Source organism: Camelina sativa, chromosome 20 (assembly GCF_030686135.1).
Source record: "Camelina sativa cultivar CO46 ecotype springtype chromosome 20, ASM3068613v1".
In the NCBI taxonomy this organism is placed as follows: Eukaryota; Viridiplantae; Streptophyta; class Magnoliopsida; order Brassicales; family Brassicaceae; genus Camelina; species Camelina sativa.
Genome location: NC_141899.1, coordinates 30914471 through 30940393, shown reverse-complemented (window position 1 = coordinate 30940393; position 25923 = coordinate 30914471). Strand labels below are relative to the sequence as shown.

Sequence of the window (25923 nt, the reverse complement as noted above, 5' to 3'; positions counted from 1 at the left end):
TTCACAACTCTAACACTACTCGGATCTGGAAATCATCATCAACGATAAAAACTCAGAAAACATTGAATCAAGCATCATTAGATAGATAAAAATGGGATGAACAATTTTGTAGAAGAAATCAAATGCAAAAACTGAATAAACTCAAAGATATCGGAATACAAAGTCTCAAAACGTTTTAGGTGGCTAGGTAAACCTTAAGGAAAAGAACAAAAATGAGATAAAAGATGTCTTGGGAAAAGACTTAACAAAATGTATAAATAGTCCAACATGGAAAGCCCTAAAACATAAAACGACAATGTAAAGAATCGGTTTGGGAATCTCCTGAAGCGTGTGAAACGGAGCGTCTTCCTTCCTGACATGTGCGATCGAGTTAGTGCGCGTCGAGTGGAATGTAATCTCAATGTGGCTCGAATGATGCTCAGGGAGGCTGGCTCGACTGGTGGCTCGACTGGTGCTCGACTGGTGCATTTCCGACGTCTCCTAGATACCTGAAATAACTCCAATATGCAAGATGTATGCAAGACCAATGCAAAGACTACCTAGATGTGCATATTATGCAAAAGAGACTGAAAACAATGCATAAAATGAGTTAAGAGAACAAAATGAATAACAAATGCATGAGGAAAGAGAGTTAAAATATATACATATCAACTCCCCCAAACTTATTCTTTGCTTGCCCTCAAGGAAATAACAAGAACAAAGTATACATATCATTTAACATACTAAATTTATTTGCTTCATTCAAAGAGCGCAAGCCTAGACCCCCCTCACTCTTCGGACGACACACTTCGGTCCATGCAACCTTAGCTTTCTTTGTATACAAAGAGGGAACAGACCACAAAAATGCCGCACACAACTGGTCAATCTCTTTGATACACGCTCTAGGTAGTTGAAACACTGAGATCCAGAAATTCGTAATGCTGAAAATTACGGAACTGAGGAGCTGGAGTGGGCAAGGAAAAGACAGAGATCTTGCTATCCAGGTACTTATCTTCGTTGTATGGTCTCTAAGAGAGGAAGGTAGTCCTGAGAGGTCATACGTTTAGGTGATAGCGGCAACCTGAGGTATCAGACTGGTAAACTGCCAGACGCAAAAGGGAAATGTTGAAGGATCTCCTCTTGTTGTTCCTGGGGAACACCAGCCGTGTAAATGGTCGATTTCTCAAGACTTACTTGCAAACCAGAGTGAACAGCAAAGTCATCAAAAACCTGCAGGGCTTTGGTCACTGAATGTTTTGTTTCCTTCAACAAAAACCATCAAATCATCTACAAAACATAGATGAGTGAGTTGCAGGTGCTTATAGTTAGGATGATAGCCAAAGACATTTTGTGTGGCAGCCTTATCCAGCTGTCGCGAGAGGACATTCATACACGTAACAAACAGATACGGGCTTAGGGAGCATCCTTGTCGCAATCCCCTCTTACGACCAAAGTAACCAGCTAGCTCCCCATTCACTTGGACGGAAAAAGAAACAGTTGTAATACATGTCTTAATCCAGAGAACAAACTGCTTCAGGAAGTCAAGAGCTCGCAGAGTGTTTAGTAAAAAACTCCACTGCACCGAGTCAAAAGCTTTGGAGATGTCGATCTTTAAGGTGCATCTTGGTGTAACTGTGTCTTTATGATAATCTTTGATGACTTCTGTAGCAAGAAGGACATTTTCCATGAGTAACCTATCCTTAACAAATGCTGATTGGTTGGGAGAGATAAACTTTGGCAAAATGATTTTGAGTCTATTTGCGAGGATCTTCGAAATGACTTTATAAAGTACATTGCAGCAGGATATCAGTCGATAATCCTTCATGACCCTCGCTTTCTTCTTCTTTGGGATTAGGGCTAAAATCGTTGAGTTAACCCCTTTGGGCATGAACCCTGTTTTAAAGAAGGATTGGATAGCAACTAAAAAATTGTCACCCACAATTGCCCAATACTCCTAGAAAAATTCAGCATTGAAACCATCCGGACCCGGGGATTTATAACTAGGCACTACAAAGAGAACACGTTTAACCTCCTCCTTAGAGACCTCGTGTGTGAGCAGACTCTTATCACTCTCGGTACATGTAACATCCGCGAACCAAATTATTGTGGTTTTGGTGTGGGTGTCGATCGACACCCTTGGTGTATCGATCGACACCATGATTTCTGGTTTGGTCGGGTTTTTTTTAATTGCTGGTTGGTTCGGTTTGGTTCAATTAAAATCCCTTATCGTAATATAAGTGTCTAAGACGAATTAAGGGTTTTGGGAAGTCTCATTTTGGTCGCCGTTAAGTGATAAAAAGAGAGAAAGAAGAGAAAACGTTTCTGTGATTTTTCTGGGCTTGTTCTTGGTGATTTGGGAGAGATCTGAGGCTGTAGAAGTGATAGCTGTTGCTGGGAACGAAGGAGAAGCTTCTAGAGGTGTTGATTCCATTGTTTCTCAACCCAATCTTCATGTTTTTGGGGTGAGTGCTTGACCATGGTTGATCTAAGCATGAGATCTCTTTTGTTTGGGTGTTTTCTTTGTTCTTTGTGTTGTTTTGTTGCTTGGGTTTGTTGTTTTCGTGATTCCCAGAGGTTTCCAAGGTACTTGGGTGAGTTTGAGACGGATTCAAGATGATTCGGAAGGAGAGATCGATGTTCATGTTCGCGCAGATCGTGTCTGCAGAAGAGGCATCGATCGACACTAGGAAGCATCGGTCGACACCATTTCGTGAGGCATCGGTCAACAACATATAGCATCGGTCGACACCATTGTTTGTAGCATCGATCGACACCGTTGAGGCATCGGTCGATGCTAGTCTCATCCGAGACTATTTTTCCTGGTTTGATGTATTGTTGTGTTTTGTTTGCTTGCTTAAACTTGAGGGTCTCAAATGCTTGTGTGTATAACCTAGTAGATGGGAGGACGGCCTCACTAAGTATTTATGATAATACTTACGCATCTCAATTGTTGTTTATGGTGTGCAGGTAAAGGAAAAGTGTGATCGTGGAATCAAAGGCGATGAGGAGGAGGATGTTCTAGAGGCTTGATTCATTGTGGTCTAGCTATTGTTAGGTTGCTAGAATTGAGTTGATAGAGCATTGTAGGATATTGGAACTTTGTTATTTCATTATTGGTTCTTGGATTATTGTTGTTGGATTTTCTTATTGGATTAATGGAAATTGTTTTCTTTGGTTATCAGCGGTTGTTGATTGTTGCTAGGATGTTAGTGGGTATGGGACCACTAGTGAATTATAATATTTAAAAAAAAAAAACGGGAAGGGTTGTTTCATTTTTGGTATCAGAGCTCTTACGGTTCTAGGTCTAGGGTTCATTGTGCTTTTGCTGTTGATGTTTAGGATTTCATGGTAGAGTTCATTGTGTGAGTTGGTCAATTGTGTGTGGCATGAGGTCCTAGAACATCCTCTTCGAGCCTGTTTTGCGACTCCACGATAAGTTGTGTTCTTGTGTTATTAGAGTTATTTGTTGCTTAGCCTTCTGTTCTTGGTGATAAAGATGGTTAGAGGTGAGGATGCTGTTGGTCGTGGTCGTGGTCGTGGTCGTGGGCGTGGTCGTGGTCGTGGTCGTGGTCGTGGTCGGGGACGAGGTCAGGTTCCTGAGGCCAGTGAGAGTGTGACCCAGAGCATGGCCAGTGAGGAGGTAGCGAAGTCACAGGTTCATCCTAGTGTGTCTGGAGACCAAGCTGGTTTGGGTGACGGCAGGGCGGATGGGCCCGGTGTCGGTCACGGTGTTGCCCCGGGTGTGAGGGTTGCAGCAGAGGGTGCTCCGGGCAGGGAGGATGTCTTGATGGACTTGCTAGCTCAGGTTTTGGCGCGGCTTCATGCAGCACTGCCGCCAGTGGCTGGTGGGCAGGTTCCAGTAGTGCCGCCTGTGGTTGGTGGGCAGGATCCAGTGGTGCCACCAGTGGTTGGTGGGCAGGTTCCAGTAGTGCCGCCAGTGGTTGGTGGGCAGGTTCCGGTAGTGCCGCCAGTGGTTGGTGGGCAGGTTCTAGCTGTGCAGCCTGTGGCGGGTTTGCAGGCAGGTGTGCAGCCGGGAGCCGAGGTAGTGGATGCTCAGTATGTGCAGATGATGGTGCAGTTGCAGCGAGTAGGAGCGGGTATTTCTCAGGAGGTAGGGATCCGAGTGTAGCTGATGAGTGGAGAGAGCGGATGGAGGATCTTTTCCTTTCGCTTCGGTGTCCCGACCATTTCAGGGTTGATCTGACAGTGTATTACGTTTCAGGTGATGCACGTGTGTGGTGGAGGTCGGTGACAGCACGTAAGGTGCAGCGGGATATGTCTTGGGGAGATTTTGTAAGGGAGTTTAACTCCAAGTATTTTCCTCAGGAGGCTCTTGATCGTATGGAGGCACGGTTCTTGGGGTTTACTCAGGGGGACCGTACAGTGCAGGAGCTGGATGCAGAGTTCAGTCGGCTTATGGGGTATGCAGGCCGGGCATGGGAGCCACAGTCGGCTCAGGTGCGGAGTTTCTTATTGGCTCTGCGGGATGATCTGAGGACTCGGTGCAGAGTGACGAGCTAAGCTACGAGAGCGGAGCTGGTTGAGGTTGCAGCTGGGATAGAGGATGACTTGAGATCACAGGTGGTTGTGGTGAGTTCTTTGGTGCAGCCACAGCGGTCTCAGCCGCATTCTGTTGCTAGCACAGGCGGCAAGCCTGCGCATGGACAGAAGCAGAAGTTTGATGATATGCAGAGATCTAGGCCAGGGGGTGCAAGATGCTTTGGGTGTGGTAGCAGGGACCACAAGGTGACCAACTGTCCACAAAGAGGTGAGCAGCGGGCAGTGACAGAGCAGAGGGCGGTTTCGGAGCCGCGGACAGATACTCGTGTGTGTTATTACTGCAGAGAGACGGGACATATCAAGCCTCGTTGTCCCAAGTTGCATCAGATGGCAGTAGCAGCGGTGCAGGCTGGTGGTCAGCCAGGAGTGCAGCAGGGTGTGCAGCACGGTATGCAGCCGGTGGGTTGGATCGAGCCGACGTCTCAGGTGTACTCCACTAGGGAGACCGGTGGCACTAGTGCAGGAGCGATCACAGGTATAACTTCTGAGATTCAAACTTGGTCAATTCAATATTCAGATTATATTTTTTTTTGCTTGTGATCGAATGTTAGGTTCTCAACACATGGGATTTGTGTTGGGACCTTGTTGGTGGGCGGGTTTAAGTCCCAGGTCATATTTGATTCTGGAGCTTCTTATAGCTTCATTACTCCGGAGTGTGCCGAGGCTGCGGGGATCAGAGGGGATCCTGGAGAGCGTACAGGAGTTGTCAGAGTTGCGGGAGGCAAGTTCCTGAGAGTTATTGGACGAGCTGGAGGAGTTGATATTCAGATCGCAGGAGAGTCGTGGCCAGCGGATTTTCTTATCAGTCCAGTGGAGTTGTATGATGTGATTCTCGGGATGGATTGGTTGCACCGGCATAACATTAGACCGTGGATTGCTATCGGGGTAGAGTGGAGTTTGAGCGTCCAGGAGGGAAGTTGGTTTTTCAGGGTATTAGACCGACTTCGGGGAGTCTCGTGATCTCAGCCGTTCAGGCTGAGAAGATGATCGAGAAGGGCCGTGAGGCTTATCTGGTTACTATATATATATGCCAGAGTCAGTGGGGAAGTCTACGGTTAGCGGTATTCCGGTAGTGGAGGATTTTGAGGATGTGTTTCAGTCATTGCAGGGATTACCACCATCTCGATCGGATCCTTTTACTATTGAACTGGAACCGGGGACGATGCCGTTATCCAAGGCTCCTTACAGGATGGCTCCAGCAGAGATGGCAGAGCTGAAGAAGCAGCTGGAGGATTTGTTGAGTAAGAGTTTTATCCGTCCTAGTTGTTCACCGTGGGGAGCACCGGTGTTGTTTGTTAAGAAGAAGGACAGGAGTTTTCAGTTGTGTATCGACTATCGAGGTCTGAACCGAGTCACTGTGAAGAACAAGTACCCTCTCCCGAAGATTGATGAGTTGTTGGATCAGTTGAGGGGTGCTACTTGGTTCTCCAAGATCGACTTGGCATCAGATTCCAATACATGAGGCAGATGTGAGGAAGACGGCTTTCAGGACGAGATATGGGCATTATGAGTTTGTGGTGATGCATTTCGGATTGACTAACACGCCAGCTGCGTTTATGAGATTGATGAACAGCGTGTTTCAGGAGTTTCTGGACGAGTCAGTCATCATTTTCATCGACGACATTCTGGTATTTTCTAAGAGTTCTGAGGAGCATGAAGTACATCTGAGAGCAGTTCTGGAGAAGCTGCGGGAGCAGAAGTTGTTTGCTAAGCTGAGTAAGTGCAGTTTCTGGCAGCGTGAGATGGGGTTCTTGGGTCAAATTGTTTCAGCTGAGGGAGTTTCAGTGGATCCAGAGAAGATTCAGTCCATCAGGGAGTGGCCAAGGCCGCAGAGCGCCACTGAGATTCGAAGTTTTCTGGGGTTAGCAGGTTACTACAGGAGGTTTGTTCGGGGTTTTGCGAGTATGGCACAGCCGATGACTAAGCTTACAGGGAAGGAGGTTCCATTTGTATTGTCACCGGAGTGTGAGGCGAGTTTTGCAAGCCTCAAGCAGATGTTGACTACCACGCCGGTGTTAGCACTGCCTGAGCAGAACGAGCCTTATGTTGTGTATACAGATGCTTCTGGAGTGGGCTTGGGTTGTGTGCTTATGCAGCAGGGAAAGGTTATAGCCTATGATCTGCGGCAGTTGCGGAAGCATGAAGCTAATTATCCAACTCATGATTTGGAGATGGCAGCATTGATTTTTGCTCTGAAGATTTGGAGATCTTATCTGTATGGTGGGAAGGTACAGGTATTTACAGATCACAAGAGTCTGAAGTACATTTTTACTCAGCCTGAGCTGAATTTGAGGCAGAGGCGTTGGATGGAGTTAGTAGCGGATTATGATCTGGACATAGCTTACCATCCTGGTAAAGCTAACCTAGTTGCAGATGCCTTGAGTCAGAAGCGGGCGGCTTCGGCTCAGGAGCAGGATATGGAGGCGTTGGTAGGTGAGATTAGTGCATTGCGTTTGTGGGCTATCTCACAGGAGCCTTTGGGTTTGGAGGCAGCTGATCGAGCGGATTTGTTGAGCAGAGTGCAGTTAGCTCAGGAGAGCGATGAGGGGCTGGTGAATGCCTCTAAGGCTGCGGGTTCAGAGTATCAGGCTTTTACTAATGGTACTATCCTTGTGCATGGTCGAGTTTGTGTGCCCAAGGGTGAGGAGTTGAGGCAGGAGATACTGAGAGAGGCTCATTTGAGCAAGTTCTCTATTCATCCAGGGGCGACCAAGATGTACCGTGACCTCAAGCGGTATTATCACTGGGTCGGGATGAAGAAGGACGTAGCTGACTGGGTGGCGAAGTGTGATACTTGCCAGCTGGTGAAGGCGGAGCATCAGGTTCCTGGTGGTTTATTGCAGAGTTTGCCCATTCCAGAGTGGAAGTGGGATTTGATCACGATGGAATTCGTGGTGGGTTTGCCTATGTCGAGGACGTTTGATGCGATATGGGTCATTGTGGACCGTTTGACTAAGTCTGCGCATTTTCTGGCCATCAAGAAAACTGATGGAGCAGCGGTTTTGGCCAAGAAGTACGTGAGGGAGATAGTCATATTGCATGGTGTACCTGCTAGTATTGTGTCTGATAGAGATTCCAAGTTAACTTCGGTGTTCTGGAGGGCGTTTCAGGCAGAGATGGGCACGAAGGTGCATATGAGTACAGCTTACCATCCTCAGACAGACGGTCAGACAGAGAGGACGATCCAGATTTTGGAGGATTTACTGAGGATGTGCGTGTTGGACTAGGGTGGTCATTGGGCTGATCATTTGAGCTTGGTTGAGTTTGCTTACAACAACAGCTACCAGGCTAGTATTGGGATGGCTCCTTATGAGGCTTTGTATGGGAGGCCGTGTCGTACGCCGTTATGTTGGACTCAGGTGGGGGAGAGGAGCATATATGGTGCAGATTTTGTTCAGGAGACCTCGGAGAAGATTCGGGTTCTGAGGCTGAACATGAGGGAGGCTCAGGATCGGCAGAAGCGTTATGCTGATAAGAGGAGAAAGGATCTTGAGTTTCAGGATGGTGATAGAGTGTATCTCAATATGGCCATGTTGCGGGGTCCGAACAGGTCATTGACAGAGACTAAGTTGAGTCCAAGGTACATGGGTCCGTTTAGAGTGGTTGAGCGGGTGGGACCAGTGGCATACCGGCTGGAGTTGCCTGAGGTTATGCGTGCGTTCCACAAGGTATTTCATGTGTCGATGCTGAGGAAGTGTCTTAATGAGGGTGACCGGTTGTTGCCTAAGATTCCTGAGGATCTTCAGCCCAATATGACTTTGGAGACGAGACCGTTGAGGGTACTCGGGAGGAGAGTCAAGGAACTTCGGAAGAAGAAGATTCCTTTGATGAGAGTCCAGTGGGACTGTGATGGAGTAGAGGAGCAGACTTGGGAGCCCGAGGCGAGGATGAAGGCAAGGTTTAAGAAGTGGTTTGAGAAGCAGGCCGCGACTTGAGGTTGTCTAGCCGGGTCCGAGTTGTAGTCCGTGGCTGGAGCGGGTACGGAGTATTCCAACCCATCTCTCTTGATACTTGGTTGCTTAGGGGTGGTTGGTTGTGCGACTAAGTACCAAGATGAGGTGGTGCTCGGGATGCGGGTTGATGAATTGGATTGTTGTATCTTATTTTTTTCTGTTGTATTTTCGTTGAGGTTGTAACGATTTATGACATTTTTGAGATTAATAAGATGAGTATTTTTCTTTATGTTGACTGTTGTTGTCATGGGAAACAGAGAAATAGCTCGGGTTTCTATTTTTGGAAGTTTTCATAAATAGAAAGTTTCCACAAAAGGAAGGTTTCCAGAATTAGGAAGTTTCTAAAAGGGGAATTTTTGTGGGAAGTGTTGAGGTAGATCTAGCCGGGAGAGACTCGATGGCATCAGATTTGTTTTTGCTCGAGGTCGTGTGGGCCCAACTCATGTGATACCGATAGCTCGATAGACTTTGTGACCAGAGAGTGGGAGTGGTATGATGCTTCGGATGACGATCCGAGAGCGCGCTCGAGGGTGACGACCCAAGAGCTGGATTTTTGAGACTCCCTGGATACCATAGCTATGAGCCGTGGCTCGGCAGTGAGCCGGTATGTCTTGAGGGTTGCGACCCGAGAGCGGGGGGAGTGTGTGTGAGTGACTTCCTGGATGCCGTAGCTTAAGGTGGTTGGCCTGATAGCGAGCCGGCATGATTAGTTGGTTGCGACCACGGACGGGGGAAACAATGAGTTGTGAGCAAATAGTGTCTTTGATGCGAGTATATTGCCTAGAGGGAGACCTCATGTTTCAGTCGGAGGTGTGCGGGCTGTTGCGACAGTGCACGAGAAACCTTGGCTGACGGTAATTAGTCCGGTCGGAGGACGTGCGGGCCGTGTTGACGGTGGCACGGAGGTCTTTGACGGATGGACGGTGTTGTGGGATTCGAGGACAAATCCTTATTGGTGGGGGAGAATTGTAACATCCGCGAACCAAATTATTGTGGTTTTGGTGTGGGTGTCGATCGACACCCTTGGTGTATCGATCGACACCATGATTTCCGGTTTGGTCGGGTTTGTTTTAATTGCTGGTTGGTTCGGTTTGGTTCAATTAAAACCCCTAATCGTATTATAAGTGTCTAAGACGAATTAAGGGTTTTGGGAAGTCTCATTTTTGTCGCCGTTAAGTGAGAAAAAGAGAGAAAGGAGAGAAAACGTTTCTGTGATTTTTCTGGGCTTGTTCTTGGTGATTTGGGAGAGATCTGAGGCTGTAGAAGTGATAGCTGTTGCTGGGAACGAAGGAGAAGCTTCTGGAGGTGTTGATTCCAACGTTTCTCAACCCAATCTTCCTGTTTTTGAGGTGAGTGCTTGACCATGGTTGATCTAAGCATGAGATCTCTTTTGTTTGGGTGTTTTCTTTGTTGTTTGTGTTGTTTTGTTGCTTGGGTTCATTGTTTTCGTGATTCCCAGAGGTTTCCGAGGTACTTGGCTGAGTTTGAGACGGATTCAAGATGATTTGGAAGGAGAGATCGATATTCGTGTTCGCGCAGATCGTGTCTGCAGAAGAGGCATTGATCGACACTAGGAAGCATCGGTCGACACCATTTCATGAGGCATCGGTTGACACCGTATAGCATCGGTCGACAACATTTTTTGTAGCATCGATCGACACTGTTGAGGCATCGGTCGACGCTAGTCTCATCCGAGACTATTTTTCCTGGTTTGATGTATTGTTGTGTTTTGTTTGCTTGCTTAAACTTGAGGGTCTCATATGCTTGTGTGTATAACCTAGTAGATGGGAGGACGACCTCACTAAGTATTTATGATAATACTTACGCATCTCAATTGTTGTTTGTGGTGTGCAGGTAAAGGAAAAGTGTGATCGTGGAATCAAGGGCGATGAGGAGGAGGATGTTCTAGAGGCTTGATTGATTGTGGTCTAGCTATTGTTAGGTTGCTAGAATTGAGTTGATAGAGCATTGTAGGATGTTGGAACTTTGTTATTTCATTATTGGTTATTGGATTATTGTTGTTGGATTTTCTTATTGGATTAATGGAAATTGTTTTCTTTGGTTATCCGTGGTTGTTGATTGTTGCTAGGATGTTAGTGGGTATGGGACCACTAGTGAATTATAATATTTAGAAAAAAAACGGGAAGGGTTGTTTCAGTACACCTAAAATCCAAACTATATTCCAGCTCCTCCCTTGACCATTCAGCATAATCTGCAGGTGTTTGGGACAGAAAATCCTTGAAATATCTCTCTGCTTCAATCTTAATATGATCTTGTATGTTCACAATACGCCCATCATCACATTGTATCTCCCTTATACTATTCCTTAACTCCCGTAGTGTGGCTGCAGAGTGAAAAGCTTTATTATTTTGATCACCTACTCTCAACCAATGAAGCTTTGTTATTTGTTTCAGAAAAACTTCCTCAATATCAGAGAGTTTCTTCCACCGTGCATAAGCTTCTGCCTCATTACAAACAGCCTGAGATGTCAGAGTAGTCATTGTATGCAACTGCAAGGCACAAAGATTCTTATAAGCTTTCTTCGTGTGAAGTGAAATGTCGCCAACCATTTGTTTCCCTAACCTTCGCACATGTGGTTCAGTCCTTTTAATCTCTTCAAGAATCTATGCATAACAGAAGTAGAATGAAAAAGTGGGGGTGACACTTTCCATTGTTCCTCCAAAGCGGTATTATAATTAGGATGAGTGGTAATGGTATTGACAAACTTAAATGGACGCTTCACCCTCAGTGTTTTCTCAGACATATAAAACCGACATCTTAAGTGATCTGAACAGCCCCTGGCTCAAACACTTAATAGGATTGAGTATATTGCTGAAGTCAGTGTTTACTAACCAGTACTCTATCCAGCTTCTTGCATATGACACCATCCTGCCTTTTATTGCACCAAGTGCACCGCTGGCCATGATAACTCATATCAGTTAACTCACAATGGCAGACCAGAGCCTGAAAATCTCTCATTCCCGATGTTATAGAAAGTGAAGAAGCATTTAAAGAATGATTTGCTCCCTCCAGAGTTTCATTAAAATCTCCACAAATGAGCCAAGCCTTATCCTTAAACAGCGGTGAATCAAAACGGTATCGAAATTCACTCCATAAAGTTTGTCGTTCGGCTGTAAGGTTAGAAGCATAAATAAACATGGCAAAAAATTCCTGCTTACCTTCGATATAGATCGAACACGTGATCAGTTGAGATATCTTATAAATTGGAGTCACCCTCACATTGTCCTTCCAAACCAACCAGATTCTGCCTAGTCTATGCATGCTCCTCATAATTAGACCAATAAGACCAGCCTGCAAATACTGAACGGAACATTCAAATCAGCCCTCCGTTCTTTCACTTTTGTTTCCAAAGGACAACCAAAATCAAAGTTTCTCTGCGATATCCATTCTTTAACAACCCTATGCTTTTCTTTTTTGTTGAAACCCCGAATGTTCCAAAAAAAACCAAACATCAAAAATGTTTTTGATATTGACATGTTTTCATAACAGTAGGGGCTAAGATCCTACTGTTCTGAGATCCATTTGTAGACAAAAACTTATGACCATCTTTGGACGCTCGAGGTAAGGATTAATTTGTTTTCTTCTTCTATCTCTTTGTTAAATCATGTTGGCAATATTGTCATTTGACGTTCCTATAAGATGGGTCAAAACAGCCAAGGTCGTGGTTCCACCCTTTTTTTTTTAACCTTAATCAGTTTTCTTCTCGTATCTCTTTGTTAAACTTCGTTGATATTATTATCATTCAACGCGCCTATCTGGTCGATCGGTCGGAGCAGCCAACGTCGTGGTAAATTCCACATTTTAGTCGCCGATTTATTTTCCATGGCTGGTATGCATGGAAAAGAGAAGGAGAAAGCTTTCTCTGATATCACCTGACGCTGTCGAAAATCTTAGGCAAAACAAGCACTAACTAAACTGAAATCTGAGTTCGCCGGCAACAAAGTCTTAGAATAAAACTCTGAATTCCTCCCGAAAAAAGTATGAAAGCCACTATATAAAGAAATGAACTTATAATCTTTATAGAGAAGACTAATAAAATTATCTTTCTAAGTTACATCCAAAGTTAATGAAATACTAAAATAAAACCCTAAACATAGCCCTAATGCAACAAGGAAATCCAATAAAATTTGACAAAATATCATATAGGAAATACATATAAATTAACTAAAACCCTAAGGATTAAGCTCCACCATCAAACTTCATTTCCAGGTTTCCGAATCGCTCTTTAACTTCCACACTTCTCACCACTTCTCCTTGGCTCTAACCAAAATGATGAGTTTAATTAATAAAATAGAGAAAATAGATATTTGTGAAGAGGATTGTAGTAAATCTTAGGGTAATACAGAATTTGTGAAACAGCCTCTCTAAGCCACTTGTCTACTGATAAGCTCAAATTATAATACACTAGAGGTACTAACAGCTTTGCAGTTGTAGTATTTGAGGATCAAATCCACAGAGACTCAAGCTCACATAATAAATTATTGAGTTTTGTTATTACGCTAAACAGAATTTGTTTTATTTAAAAGCAATGCAAATATTAAACTAAAGTGTTGTAAATTCAAGGGATTAAAACGTTAGGCCTAGGAAAATTCTCAGTAAATCATAAAATATTAAATCAATCAATTAAACAAGATTCAATCAATTAAAACCGTTCTTGAACTCTAAACTCGATTGTAAAATAAATCAGTTTTCAATGTAAATATTATCTAAGTTTAAAACCACAAAATCCAAATCTCTTTGTAAAATTCAAGTTAAAAACCAGCTTTGAATACAAGTTTAGTTTGTTCACAAAATTACAAAATCAAATCTCTTTCTAAAAAGTAATTTTGCTCATCAAAGGTTTTTGTCAGGAAAATCTATTATATTCTCATATCAATTTCTTTTCCTAGGTTATTAATTCTAGGTGATTCAAGAATTAATATAAAAACAACCAATGATGAAGAACAAAGAAGAATCTGAATCCCAAGAGATCAATAGATCTAACAAACCATGATATCCCTCATGAGAAACCCTAAACCTAACAAACAGATTACTCAGACATAATCAATGAAGAACAAGACATCTTTCTGAATAATTGCAATAGAAATCAAAAGAGAAAATAAGGAGTTTAGAAATCTTCTCTCTAGAGATGAGTTCAGATCTTTCTCTCCCACAAGCTCTCAAAATCTCTCTCATAAGTTGGAGCCAAAAATAAAGCATAAGGGTTTCTAAGTCCCTAAAATCCTATTTAAATCTCTAAAACACGTCAGAGACTTAATATTGCAATTAAAGAAAACTTTAGGGCAGCTTTGCAAAACTTCAGAACTTGAGAAACTCTGACTCGTCTTGCATTGCATAGAGCATGGATCGACGCCAACACCTGCATCGATCGACGCCAACACTTGCATCGAGACACAGCTCTCTAAACTCGTATCCAAACTCCACAACTTAGCCTCAATGCTCGAACGTACTCTGAATCCTCCTATTTTGCTCCATTATGCTCTATTCGTGCCAATAGGTACCTAATCCTACAAAAACTCAAAAACAAACAACCTAAAAGCAAATCAAAAGACTCAAAAAACACAATTATATCATGGTAAAAAATCATAAAAACTATGATATATTATCTAGTTTCTTCGTATTTTTCCTTATTAACTAAAGATCTCTTACAAATCTCCATCGTATTCTCCCAGACCCAATTATTAAAGCTTGTTGTTTTATTTTTATTTTTGTGAAGAGTCAGTCACTGTATTAGATGTCAGGTAATATACCACTTTTGGAACAACATCTTGAAGCCTCTCGTATACTTCAATTTAAGATTTCTTACAAATCGAAGCTCCATCGATGGTCTTGGACCTAAGTAAAGCAATTATTTTTGTGAAGAGCCCGTGACTGTACTAGATGTTAGGTAGCTATATTAATCTTTGAGTTGTCCTAGTTTGTTTCTTAGAAATGAGTGGAATCAAAAGAGCAGTCAAGAGAACCATATATGTAACATACTAGATAATAACCCGCGCTGGTAGCGCGGGTAATTTTTTTTTTATTTTGTTATTTGTTAATATTATGTTTATGTTTTATTATTCATTTACATGTTATATAATATAGTACTATATGGTAAATTATGATTCATATTAAACTACTAATAGGTAGGCCTGGAAACTACTACCGATATCCGTATTGGACCCGTTTTTCGGTTTGTATCCGTTCCAAAAAGGTACCCGCAGCTTTAGGGTCGAGTGAAAGGGTATAATAATTATATTATCCATGAATAATGATCGAATATCGGATATTAATTTAATTTTTGAGCGTCTCGTTACCCGTCTCATTACCCGTTTATTACCCAACTCATAAATACACGTTAATATTTTGTAGAATAATGTTACCAGTGTGAGAAAATATTTATGTAAATTTGGATTTGTTTGTTACAAAATAATAGTAGAAAATTTATTAATTCTATACATTTTATAAAATCATATATTTAATTTACTTAAGGTCATACTCTGATTTCGACACGTAGTTGGTACTACTATTTTGGTTTGATGCAATATCAAATTCGTTAATTATACATTCAATAAAGCCAAAAAAATCCAACAAAACATGTATTGACCTGTGATTTGGTATTACATATTGATGTGATCGTGTTTAGAGATCTTAATATACCAAATTTACAAATTGAAGTTATTGGTATAACATGTTGTATATTAATTTTATAGGTGAAAATTACAATTAGGTTATGTATATTATCAATATTATACACTTAGTATTATTTATATAGTGAATATTGTGTATAAACAATTAAGTTTTAGCAAATTAAATAGTTTGTTATTATTTCCTAAGATTTATGAAACAATAAATAGAGTTTTCTTATTTTGTAAACAAATTTAAACCTTTTTTTTGTTAGTTATTAGAATAATTAAAATATAATAGCATTTTCGTAATATGTCACATCAGAACTGGTTAAATTTTTAACAACATAGCTTAAATAAGTATATAAATATATATTTTAAAAATAATAAAAATATTGTATCCTAATTTTAATATATATTTGTGTAACATCCGTGAACCGGAATCCCGGTTTGGGAGTTGCATCGGTCGATGCAGATGGTGCATCGGTCGATGCATGTTCAATTTTGTGCGTTTTGACTTAAGTCAAACGCTGCGTTTTGGGTAAAGGAAACCCTTAAGTCGTTTTTGTCTCATTAGTCGTGGGAAGCCGTTTTTGAGAGAAACGAAAGGAGAGAAAAAAGTTATTGAGAGTTCTTGGTGATTTCTTGGAGTTTGGAGGCGTTTCTGTAGAGATCTGAGGCTTAGGACGTTGTAGGAGCTTCCTAGGAGCGTGTTCTTGGTTGTTTAAGGTTCAGATTCTTCTGTGGCAAAGGTAAGTGCATGACCATGGCTTATCTAAGCTAGAGATCTCTCTGATTTGCTTGTTATGTGTTGTTAGGCTGGTTAGATTGTTATTTGGGACGTTGGGAAGCTTTCTTGTGGCTTGGGATCGAGTTTCGTGGTTGCAGGAACGAAGATCCGGCGAGAAGCTTTGGAGAAAAACGATGCTCGGCATTGCATTGGTCGATGCACTTTGTGCGTCGGTCGATGCAGATGCGAGGACGGCGCGTAAACTCTAGGGTTTTCGTGTTATGTCGAGCATGCGTCAGTCAATGCATATCTTGCATTGGTCGATGCAAGTTAACCTTGCATCGGTCGACGCAGATCTTGCGTCGGTCGACGCAACCTCCACTTGGTGTCGGTCGATGCATGTTGGTATCGGTCGATGCAGAGTCCTGGTTTGTTATTGTTGATTGTTGAATGTTGTTTGATGGTTAGAGATGTCTCTATTGCTTGTGTGTATATCCCAGTAGATGGGAGGATTGCCTTACTGAGTGTTTATAAAATACTCATGCATTGCAATATGTGTTTGTGGTGCAGGTAAAGGCAAAGTGTGATCGTGGAATCAAGGCAATGAAGAGGAGGATGTTCTAGGGACTCGGTTTTATGTTGTCTGGCGTTGCTAGGTTGCTAGAGTTGGGTCATTAGAACATTGCTAGGTTGCTGGTTCTATGATTCCTGTTGTTTTGGATATTGATTATGTTGGAATTTGGTTATATTTTATTATTGGATTATTATTAAATATTGGTTGGTTATTTCCGCTGTTGAATGTGTTTGTGGTTAGGTGGCTAGTGGATATGGGACCACTAGTTGTAGTTTATTTTATTATATTATATTATATTTATTATTTATTATTTTAAAAAAAAAAAAAAAAAAAAAGGTCGGTCGTTTCATTTTGGTATCAGAGCCCTTACGGTTCTAGGTTTGGGTTCACTAGGTTTCTGTTGTAGATGTTTGGGATTTGCATGCTTTGATTGATTATGTGAGTTAGTCAATTGTGTGTGGCATGGAGTCCTAGAACATCCTCTTTGAGCCTTCAATGAGATTCAACGGTGAGTTATTGTTATGTTTTTTTGTGTGGTATTGATTTGTTTTATTCTTGTTAGCCTCTGTTCTTGGAAGATTAGTGGTTAAGGTGTTTGAGTTGTTGGTCGTGGACGGGGACGTGGTCGTGGTCATTGTCGGGCGGGTCCCGAGGCCAGCGAGTGTGTGGTCCAGAGTTCCACGAGGAGGTACGTCAGAGGGTCGCAAGCGTATCAGGAGGGACCAGAGGGGGTTAGCCGGTGAGCGTGCCGGGGGTGCTGGGAACCCAGGTGTGGGGTTGCAGCAGGTGGAGCCCAGGGTCGAGATGATCGTTTGGCGGATCTGTTGGCGTGCTGTTGGAGCAGTTACCGAGAGGGGTACCAGTGTAGGCTCCAGTTGTGCCGCATGTGGCGGGGTGCAGCCGAGGGCTGCGGATGTTGAGGACTTTTCACCTTATGTTAAGAGGATGGAGCGGTTGTAGATGACCGATATGAGATTATTCTCAAGGGGTATCGGACCTAGAGAGGAGGATAGGTGGACATATGCAGCTAGAGCAGATATTTCTCTATTTGGGGGTTAATCCAGTTGGATATTGAAAGTTTAGTGGGCAGGTGTGACATTGCAATGTTATACTCGGACCACAGGAGGTACTTTGTGTCGAGAGATGTTTATAGTCGTTAAGGATTGTTGCTCCTAAGGGGATGGTGATTCCCCTGAATACCGATAGCTCGAGGGGCTGAGGGCTCCGAGAGTGGCAGAGGGGATGATGTTCCCCTGAGGGGATGAGTAGTTCCCCTGATACCGAGATCTTGAGGATTGTGGTCCAAGAGTGAGACGGTATAACTCGAAGACGCTGGTCTGAGAGTGAGATCGGTATGGCTCAAAGGTTGCGACCTAAGAGAGGAAGAGTTGGGAGCAAGCAATGTATAGAACGTGAGTATGAACATAACGATGGAATGTAGACCTCGAGAGTGATGATGATTTAATCTTAGATTTTAGGATTATGTTGGCCGGTGGGCCAGGGTTTTATGACCGGAGTGGTCAAGAATGTGTGGCTGATGTGCCAGGATTGAGTGACCGGTGGTGCTGGAGTCCCGGGAAGGAGAGCTGCTGCAGATATGAGCCGGTAAGGGCATGGTTGCCAGGTACTTAAGATTCACGAGAAGCCTTCATGGTAGGATAAACTAATCGTTGCGACGATGGTGGATGAAGTTCATTAGAGATGGACAGGGTTACTAGATTTAAGGTTTTGGTAAGCTTGCTGGGGGGGGGGGGGGAAACAAGTCAAATAGATTAAGTTGGCGGTCTGCAAAGCATTTGATACGGTGAATCCAAATATGCGAACGTATGGTACTTGTTTGTTTTATTTTGCTCGTATTGATGATTTGCTGTGGAGAATGGCTAAGCTGAAACCTAATTTTGGATTAATCTATCTTGTGGAAGTTTTCCCTAAGAGACAAGTTACTAGAGGTTCTTGGACGAACAAGAGGGTTGACATTCAGGTGGCTTCGAGTTGATGTCGGCATACTTGAATGTTTGTTTGGCAGAGCTGAAGAAGCAGCTAGAGGATTTGTTGAGTAAGGGATTCATCCGTCCTAGTGTATCATTGTGGGGAGCGCCAGTGTTATTTGTCAAGAAGAAGGATGGGAGTTTCAGGTTGTGCATTGATTATCGGGGTTTGAACCGGGTCACTGTGAAGAACAAGTACCCTCTTCCTAGGATCGATGAGTTGTTGGATCAGTTGAGGGGTGCTACTTGGTTCTCTAAGGTAGATCTGGCGTCGGGTTATCATCAAATACCGATAGATGAGGCAGATGTGAGGAAGCCTGCTTTAAGGACTAGGTATGGGCATTATGAGTTTGTGGTGATGACTTTCGGGTTGACCAACGCACCAGCAGCGTTTATGAGATTGATGAACAGTGTGTTTCAGGAGTTTCTGGACGTGTCTGTCATCATTTTCGTCGACGATATCCTAGTATTTTCTAAGAGTCCTAAGGAGTATGCAGTGAATTTGTGGGCAGTTATGGAGAAGCTGCGGGAGCAGAAATTGTTTGCTAAGTTGAGCAAGTGCAGTTTTTGGCAGCGTGAGATGGGCTTTCTTGGTCACATTGTTTCTGCAGAGGGGGTTTCTATGGATCCAGAGAAGATTCATGCTATCAGAGATTGGCCTAGACCGCAGAATGCCACAGAGATCAGGAGTTTCCTTGGATTGGCAGGTTACTACAGGAGATTTGTGCAGAGCTTTGCAAGTAGAGCACGTCCTATGACTAAGTTGACAGGGAAGGATGTTCCTTTTGTCTAGTCAGAAGAGTGTGAGGAAGGCTTTGTAAGCCTGAAGGAGATGTTGACTACTGCGCCAGTGTTGGCTTTGCCTGAGTAGGGAGAACCCTATGTGGTTTATACAGATGCATCTAGAGTTGGTTTGGGGTGTGCTCTGATGCAGCATGGGAATGTGATTGCCTATGCTTCGCGGCAGTTGCGGGTGCATGAAGGCAACTATCCTACTCATGATTTGGAGATAGGTGCTGTAGTTTTTGCCCTGAAGATTTGGAGATCTTATCTTTATGGTGCAAAGGTACAGGTGTTCACAGATCATAAGAGCCTGAAGTATATATTCACGCAGCCTGAGTTGAATTTGAGACAGAGGCGGTGGATGGAGCTTGTGGCGGATTATGATTTGGAGATAGCCTATCATCCTGGTAAGTCTAACACGGTTGCAGATGCTCTGAGTCGGAAGAGAGTAGCTTCGGCTCAGGAGCAGGAGATGGAGTCTCTGGTAGGAGAGATCAGTGCTTTGAGCTTGTGTGCTGTTTCACAGGAACCGTTGGGTTTGGAAGCAGTAGATAGAGCAGATCTTCTGAGTAGGGTGCGGTTGGCTCAGGAGAAGGATTTGGGGCTGGTGAATGCCTCTAAGGATGTGGATTCAGAGTATCAGGTCTCAGATAATGGTATTATCTTGGTGCACGGTCGGGTTTGTGTGCCCAAGGATGAGGAGTTAAGGCAGGAGATTCTGAGAGAGGCTCATGCGAGCAAGTTGTCCATTCATCCAGGAGCGACTAAGATGTACTGTGACCTCAAGAGGTACTATCATTAGGTCGGGATGAAGAAGGACGTGGCTAGTTGGGTTTCGAGGTGTGATGTGTGTCAGCTAGTGAAGGCTGAGCATCAGGTTCCTGGCGGTTTACTGAGGAGTTTACCCATTCCTTAGTGAAAGTGGGATATGATCACCATGGATTTTGTGGTAGGATTGCCAGTGTCACGGACATTTGATGCTATTTGGGTCATTGTGGACCGGTTGACCAAGTCAGCACATTTTCTGGCCATTAAGAAGACTGATGGAGCAGCGGTCTTGGCTAAGAAGTATGTGAGAGAGATAGTCATATTGCATGGGGTGCCAGCGAGCATTGTGTCTGACAGAGATTCTAAGTTCACTTCGGTGTTCTGGAAGGCATTTCAAGCAGAGATGGGCACTAAGGTGCATATGAGTACAGCTTATCATCCCCAGACAGATGGACAGTCTGAGAGGACGATCCAGACGCTGGAAGATTTGCTTAGGATGTGTGTGTTGGATTGGGGTGGCCATTGGGCAGATCACCTGAACCTGGTAAAGTTTGCTTACAACAACAGTTATCAGGCGAGTATTAAGATGGCTCCTTATGAGGCTTTGTATGGGAGACCATGTCGTACACCATTATGCTGGACTCAGGTGGGGGAGAGGAGCATGTTTGGTGCTAGTTTTGTTCAGGAGACCTCAGAGAAGATTCGGGTTCTCAAGCTGAACATGAAGGAGGCAGAGATCTTGAGTTTCAGGTAGGAGGAGGAGAGATCTTGAGTTTCAGGTAGGAGACAGAGTGTACCTCAAGATGGCCGTGTTGCGGGGTCCGAACAGGTCATTGTCAGAGACTAAGTTGAGTCCGAGGTATATGGGTCCATTCAGAGTGATTGAGCGGGTTGGACCAATAGCATATAGATTGGAATTACCTGAGGTGATGCATGCATTCCATAAGGTTTTCCATGTGTCTATCTTGCGGAAGTATCTCTGTGAGGGTGAGCAGGTGTTGGCTAAGATTCCTGAGGATCTTCAGCCTAACATGACTTTGGAGGCGAGACCAGTGAGGGTTCTCGAGAGGAGGATCAAGGAACTTCGGAAGAAGAAGATTCCTTTGATGAGAGTCCTGTGGGACTGTGATGGTGTTGAGGAGCAGACTTGGGAGCCTGAGGCAAAGATGAAGGCAAGGTTCAAGAAGTGGTATGAGAAGCAAGCCGCGACTTGAGCTTGTTTAGCCTGGTCCCATCTGTAATCCGTTGCTGGAGCGGGAATGGAGTATTCCAGCCCATCTCTCTTGTTACTCGGTCGCTTAGGGTGGTTGGTTGTGCGACTCACTAACAAGATGAGGTGGTGTTCGGGGTACAAAGTTTCTGTGAGGCGGGGTTTTGGAGGAAAGTTTCCTGAAATAGAAGTTTCCAAAAGTGGAAAGTTTCCGAAAATGGAAAGTGCTAAATATAGAAAGTTTTACGGGAGTTGGAATTTGTCCATTTTAGCTGTGGAGAGCCTTGGAGGGGCTTGTGTGTGGCCTTAGTGGCGGACTTTTGAGTCAATGTGCCGTGTGTGGCAGTCTTTTTAGACATTGTGCGGTCTTTGTGACGGGCTTTTTAGCCAGAGTGTCTTTGTGACGGTCCTCTTTAGGACATTTGTTTGGCCTTGGTGGCGGTCCTCTTTAGGACATTTGTTTGGCCATGGTGGCGGTCCTCTTTAGGACCTTTGTTTGGCCTTGGTGGCGGTCCCCTTTTGGACATTTGTTTGGCCTTTGTGGCGGGCTGTTTAGCCAGAGTGTCTTTGTGATGGTCTGGAGGCGCGCTGTAGGGTGTATATGGTTGGTATATCGACTTCGAATGACAATCTGGAGGCGCGCTGTAGGGTGGCAACCCGAGAGACAAGTTTGATTTTCCTTATATATTATGGCATGCGGGTCTAGGCCCGATGAGGAGCCAACATTATGGCATGCAGACTTAGGTCTGATGAGGAGCCAATAAAAACTCAAGGTTTAGGCCTATGAGTAAAGGAAAGTCCAAAAGTCGAGAGCAAATGACGCCTGGAGCGCGAGTCTATCGCCTAGAGGTGACCTTCTGTGGATCAGTCGGAGGAGTGCAGGCTGTGGAGACGGTTGCACGGGAGTCCTTGGCTGATGGTTGTTCGAGATTCAAGGACGAATCTAGTTTGGTGGGGGAGATTTGTAACATCCGTGAACCGGAATCCCGGTTTGGGAGTTGCATCGGTCGATGCAGATGGTGCATCGGTCGATGCATGTTCAATTCTGTGCGTTTTGACTTAAGTCAACGGTTCGTTTTGGGTAAAGGAAACCCTTAAGTCGTTTTTGTCTCATTAGTCGTGGGAAGCTGTTTTTGATAGAAACGAAAGGAGAGAAAAAAGTTATTGAGAGTTCTTGGTGATTTCTTGGAGTTTGGAGGCGTTTCTGTAGAGATCTGAGGCTTAGGACGTTGTAGGAGCTTCCCAGGAGCGTGTTCTTGGTTGTTTGAGGTTCAGATTCTTCTGTGGCAAAGGTAAGTGCATGACCATGGCTTATCTAATCTAGAGATCTCTCTGATTTGCTTGTTATGTGTTGTTAGGCTGGTTAGATTGTTATTTGGGACGTTGGGAAGCTTTCTTGTGGCTTGGGATCGAGTTTCGTGGTTACAGGAACGAAGATCCGGTGAGAAGCTTTGGAGGAAAACGATGCTCGGCATTGCATCGGTCGATGCACTTTGTGCGTCGGTCGATGCAGATGCAAGGACGGCGCGTAAACTCTAGGGTTTTCGTGTTATGTCGAGCATGCATCGGTCGATGCATATCTTGCATCGGTCGATGCAAATTAACCTTGCATCGGTCGACGCAGATCTTGCGTCGGTCGACGCAACCTCCACCTCGTGTCGGTCGATGCATGTTGGTATCGGTCGATGCAGAGTCCTGGTTTGTTATTGTTGATTGTTGAATGTTGTTTGATGGTTAGAGATGTCTCTATTGCTTGTGTGTATAGCCCAGTAGATGGGAGGATTGCCTTACTGAGTGTTTATAAAATACTCATGCATTGCAATATGTGTTTGTGGTGCAGGTAAAGGCAAAGTGTGATTGTGGAATCAAGGCAATGAAGAGGAGGATGTTCTAGGGACTCGGTTTTATGTTGTCTGGCATTGCTAGGTTGCTAGAGTTGGGTCATTAGAACATTGCTAGGTTGCTGGTTCTATGATTCCTGTTGTTTTGGATATTGATTATGTTGGAATATGGTTATATTTTATTATTGGATTATTATTAAATATTGGTTGGTTATTTCCGCTTTTGAATGTGTTTGTGGTTAGGTGGCTAGTGGGTATAGGACCACTAGTTGTAGCTTATTATATTATATTATATTGTATTTATTATTTATTAATTTAAAAAAAAAAGAAAAAAAGGTCGGTCGTTTCAATTTGTTATTATTAAATGATTTAGATATGTAAATATTTAATCTTAGTTTTATAAATAAATTTAAGTTTTATAATTTTCTAAATAGTTTGTTATTGTTTGCTAAGATTTCTGAAACAATAAATAGAATCTGTTTAATTATTTTATTATATAATTTCGAAATAATTTTATTATTATTTTATTAAATAATTTCGAAATTATTTTATTAATGATTTCTTGTAATCTAATAAATTAATAATTACTATTTTTTTGGATAATCATTTTCAGGTTACAACAAATTAATATTAAAATTCTGTTATTTTTTTTTGTATTAAAATACAGTGGGATTTTGTGTAATATTTTACATGGAGTAGGGTTATTTGTTTAAAGAATTGCTTAAATAAGTATATAGATATAGTACTGACATGTGTGTTGTCTGTGGGAAAATTTTAATTCTGGATTCTAGATGCACCGATTTGCTTTGTGACATTTTCTCAGTATTCTTTTATTTTTGTTAACTTTTTTTTGAACGTTTTCTCAGTGTTCCATACGCTTAAATCTCTCCTTTGTAAATTGTAACGAATGTAGTATACAATTTGTAAAACAGCCTCTTTAATAATTTAAGGGAAACTGGATATCAGCTAACATCTAATATACTATAAGATAAAAATTAATGACCAAAGGAAGTATTTTTCTGATAGAAATGTATATATTGACCAACAAAAATTAATTAATATGTGTGTAATCTAGTCATTTTAATTTTTTTTAAGACAAAAAATAAGAATAACCATGGTTAGGGAACTCTCAGTAAATGTTGATGACTTGATAGCCAATTATAAAATCAAAACAACGGCTCCTAGGTTCCCTACATCAAATCTATGAATAAAATAAAACATGACAGACATTTTTAGTCTCTTCAAGAACCTATTTCGCATGGACAACCTGGACTATGTTTTAACTGTGATCACTGTATTCTCTGTCTGTTGGTATTTTTGGTATTCACCTGTAGTCTCCACCTTTGCCACCGCGACCTTATGGCTTTCCTATTATCGGCAACCTTCCATTCCTTCAACCAGAGCTTCACACCTATTTCCAAGGGCTGGCTAAAAAGCACGGTCCTATTTTCAAACTCTGGCTCGGGGCCAAGCTGACAATTGTGGTCACCTCTTCTGAAGTGGTGCAAGAGATTCTCAGAACCAATGATCTCATCTTTGCGAACCATGATGTCCCTGCTGTTGCTCCGGCCAATACGTACGGTGGTATTGAGATTGTTTGGTCACCCTATGGACCAAAGTGGCGGATGCTTAGGAAACTATGTGTTAACAGGATACTAAGCAACGCCATGCTGGATTCCTCTACTGAACTCCGCCGTGGAGAGACTCGGAAAACAGTCCGATACTTAGCAGACCAGGCTCGGGTCGGGTCGTCTGTTAACCTGGGAGAACAGATATTCTTGATGATTTTAAATGTTGTGACGCAGATGCTATGGGGCACGACGGTCAAGGGAGAAGAGAGGGAGATTGTTGGAGCCGAGTTCTTAGAATTGATTACAGAGATGAATGACCTCTTGCTAAAGCCTAATATCTCTGACTTTTTTCCGGTATTGAGCCGGTTTGATCTTCAGGGTTTGGTTAAGCGTATGCGAAGACCGGCTCAAAGGATGGACCGGATGTTTGACCGGATCATTAACCAACGGCTGGAGATGGATAGGGACAGTGATGGGAGAGTTGTGGATTTTCTGGACGTATTGTTGAAAGTTAAGGATGAAGAAGATGACAAGACAAAACTAAACATGAACGATGTCAAGGCGTTGCTCATAGTTCGTTAAGAAATTTTGTCCCTCATAATGCAAATATATTTGTTAAAAGTTGGTTTGTTTATTGTAGGACATGGTGCTCGGTGGTACAGACACATCATTACACGTCATAGAATTCGCGATGGCCGAGCTATTACACAACCCGGATATCATGAAGAGAGCTCAACAAGAGCTTGACAAAGTTGTGGGCAAAGAAAAAGTAGTGGAGGAATCTCACATCTCTAAACTTCCATACATTCTCGCCATTTTGAAAGAAACTCTAAGGCTTCACACAATTACTCCACTCCTTGTTCCTCGCCGCCCTTCACAAACCACCGTGGTGGGCGGCTTTACCATCCCTAAAGATTCAAAGATTTTCATCAACGTGTGGGCGATCCATAGGAATCCAAACATATGGGAGGATCCACTAAAGTTTGATCCTGACAGGTTTCTTGATAAGTCTTGTGACTTCAACGGAAATGACTTCAATTATCTACCGTTTGGGTCTGGTCGCAGGATGTGTGCGGGAATGGCTATGGGCGAGAGGGTTGTTCTTTACAATCTGGCTACGGTCTTGCATTCTTTTGGTTGGATAATTCCCCAAGAAGAGAGAGTTGGGGTCGAGGAAACTTTCGGGATCGTGTTGAAGCTGAAAAATCCACTTGTTGCCACGCCCGTGCTAAGGTTGTCCGAATCTTTATCTCTAGTTCAACACAAAGGAAAACTGAATGTTCTACTGCGGGCATATATGTGTTGTTGTATGATTTAATAAACTCCGTAATATTACGTGA

The 25923-nt window shown here is 43.2% G+C and overlaps 2 protein-coding genes across 2 annotated transcripts; one reads left to right on the top strand and one right to left on the bottom strand.

Moving 5' to 3' along the window:
* Positions 1 to 1068: 1068 nt before the first annotated feature.
* LOC147919676 (uncharacterized) lies at positions 1069 to 24559 on the bottom strand. The gene is made up of 6 exons (XM_087504051.1): positions 24341 to 24559; positions 11672 to 11804; positions 11346 to 11623; positions 10654 to 11116; positions 1325 to 1872; positions 1069 to 1242 (listed from the first exon to the last, which is right to left on the bottom strand). Exons 1-6 carry the CDS (start codon positions 24557 to 24559, stop codon positions 1069 to 1071), a joined length of 1815 nt encoding a protein of 604 aa, XP_087360177.1.
* On the top strand, positions 24324 to 25923 carry LOC104772802 (cytochrome P450 93A3-like). Its single transcript, XM_087504359.1, has 2 exons — positions 24324 to 25156; positions 25224 to 25923. Exons 1-2 carry the CDS (start codon positions 24638 to 24640, stop codon positions 25899 to 25901), a joined length of 1197 nt encoding a protein of 398 aa, XP_087360485.1. The 5' UTR covers positions 24324 to 24637; the 3' UTR covers positions 25902 to 25923.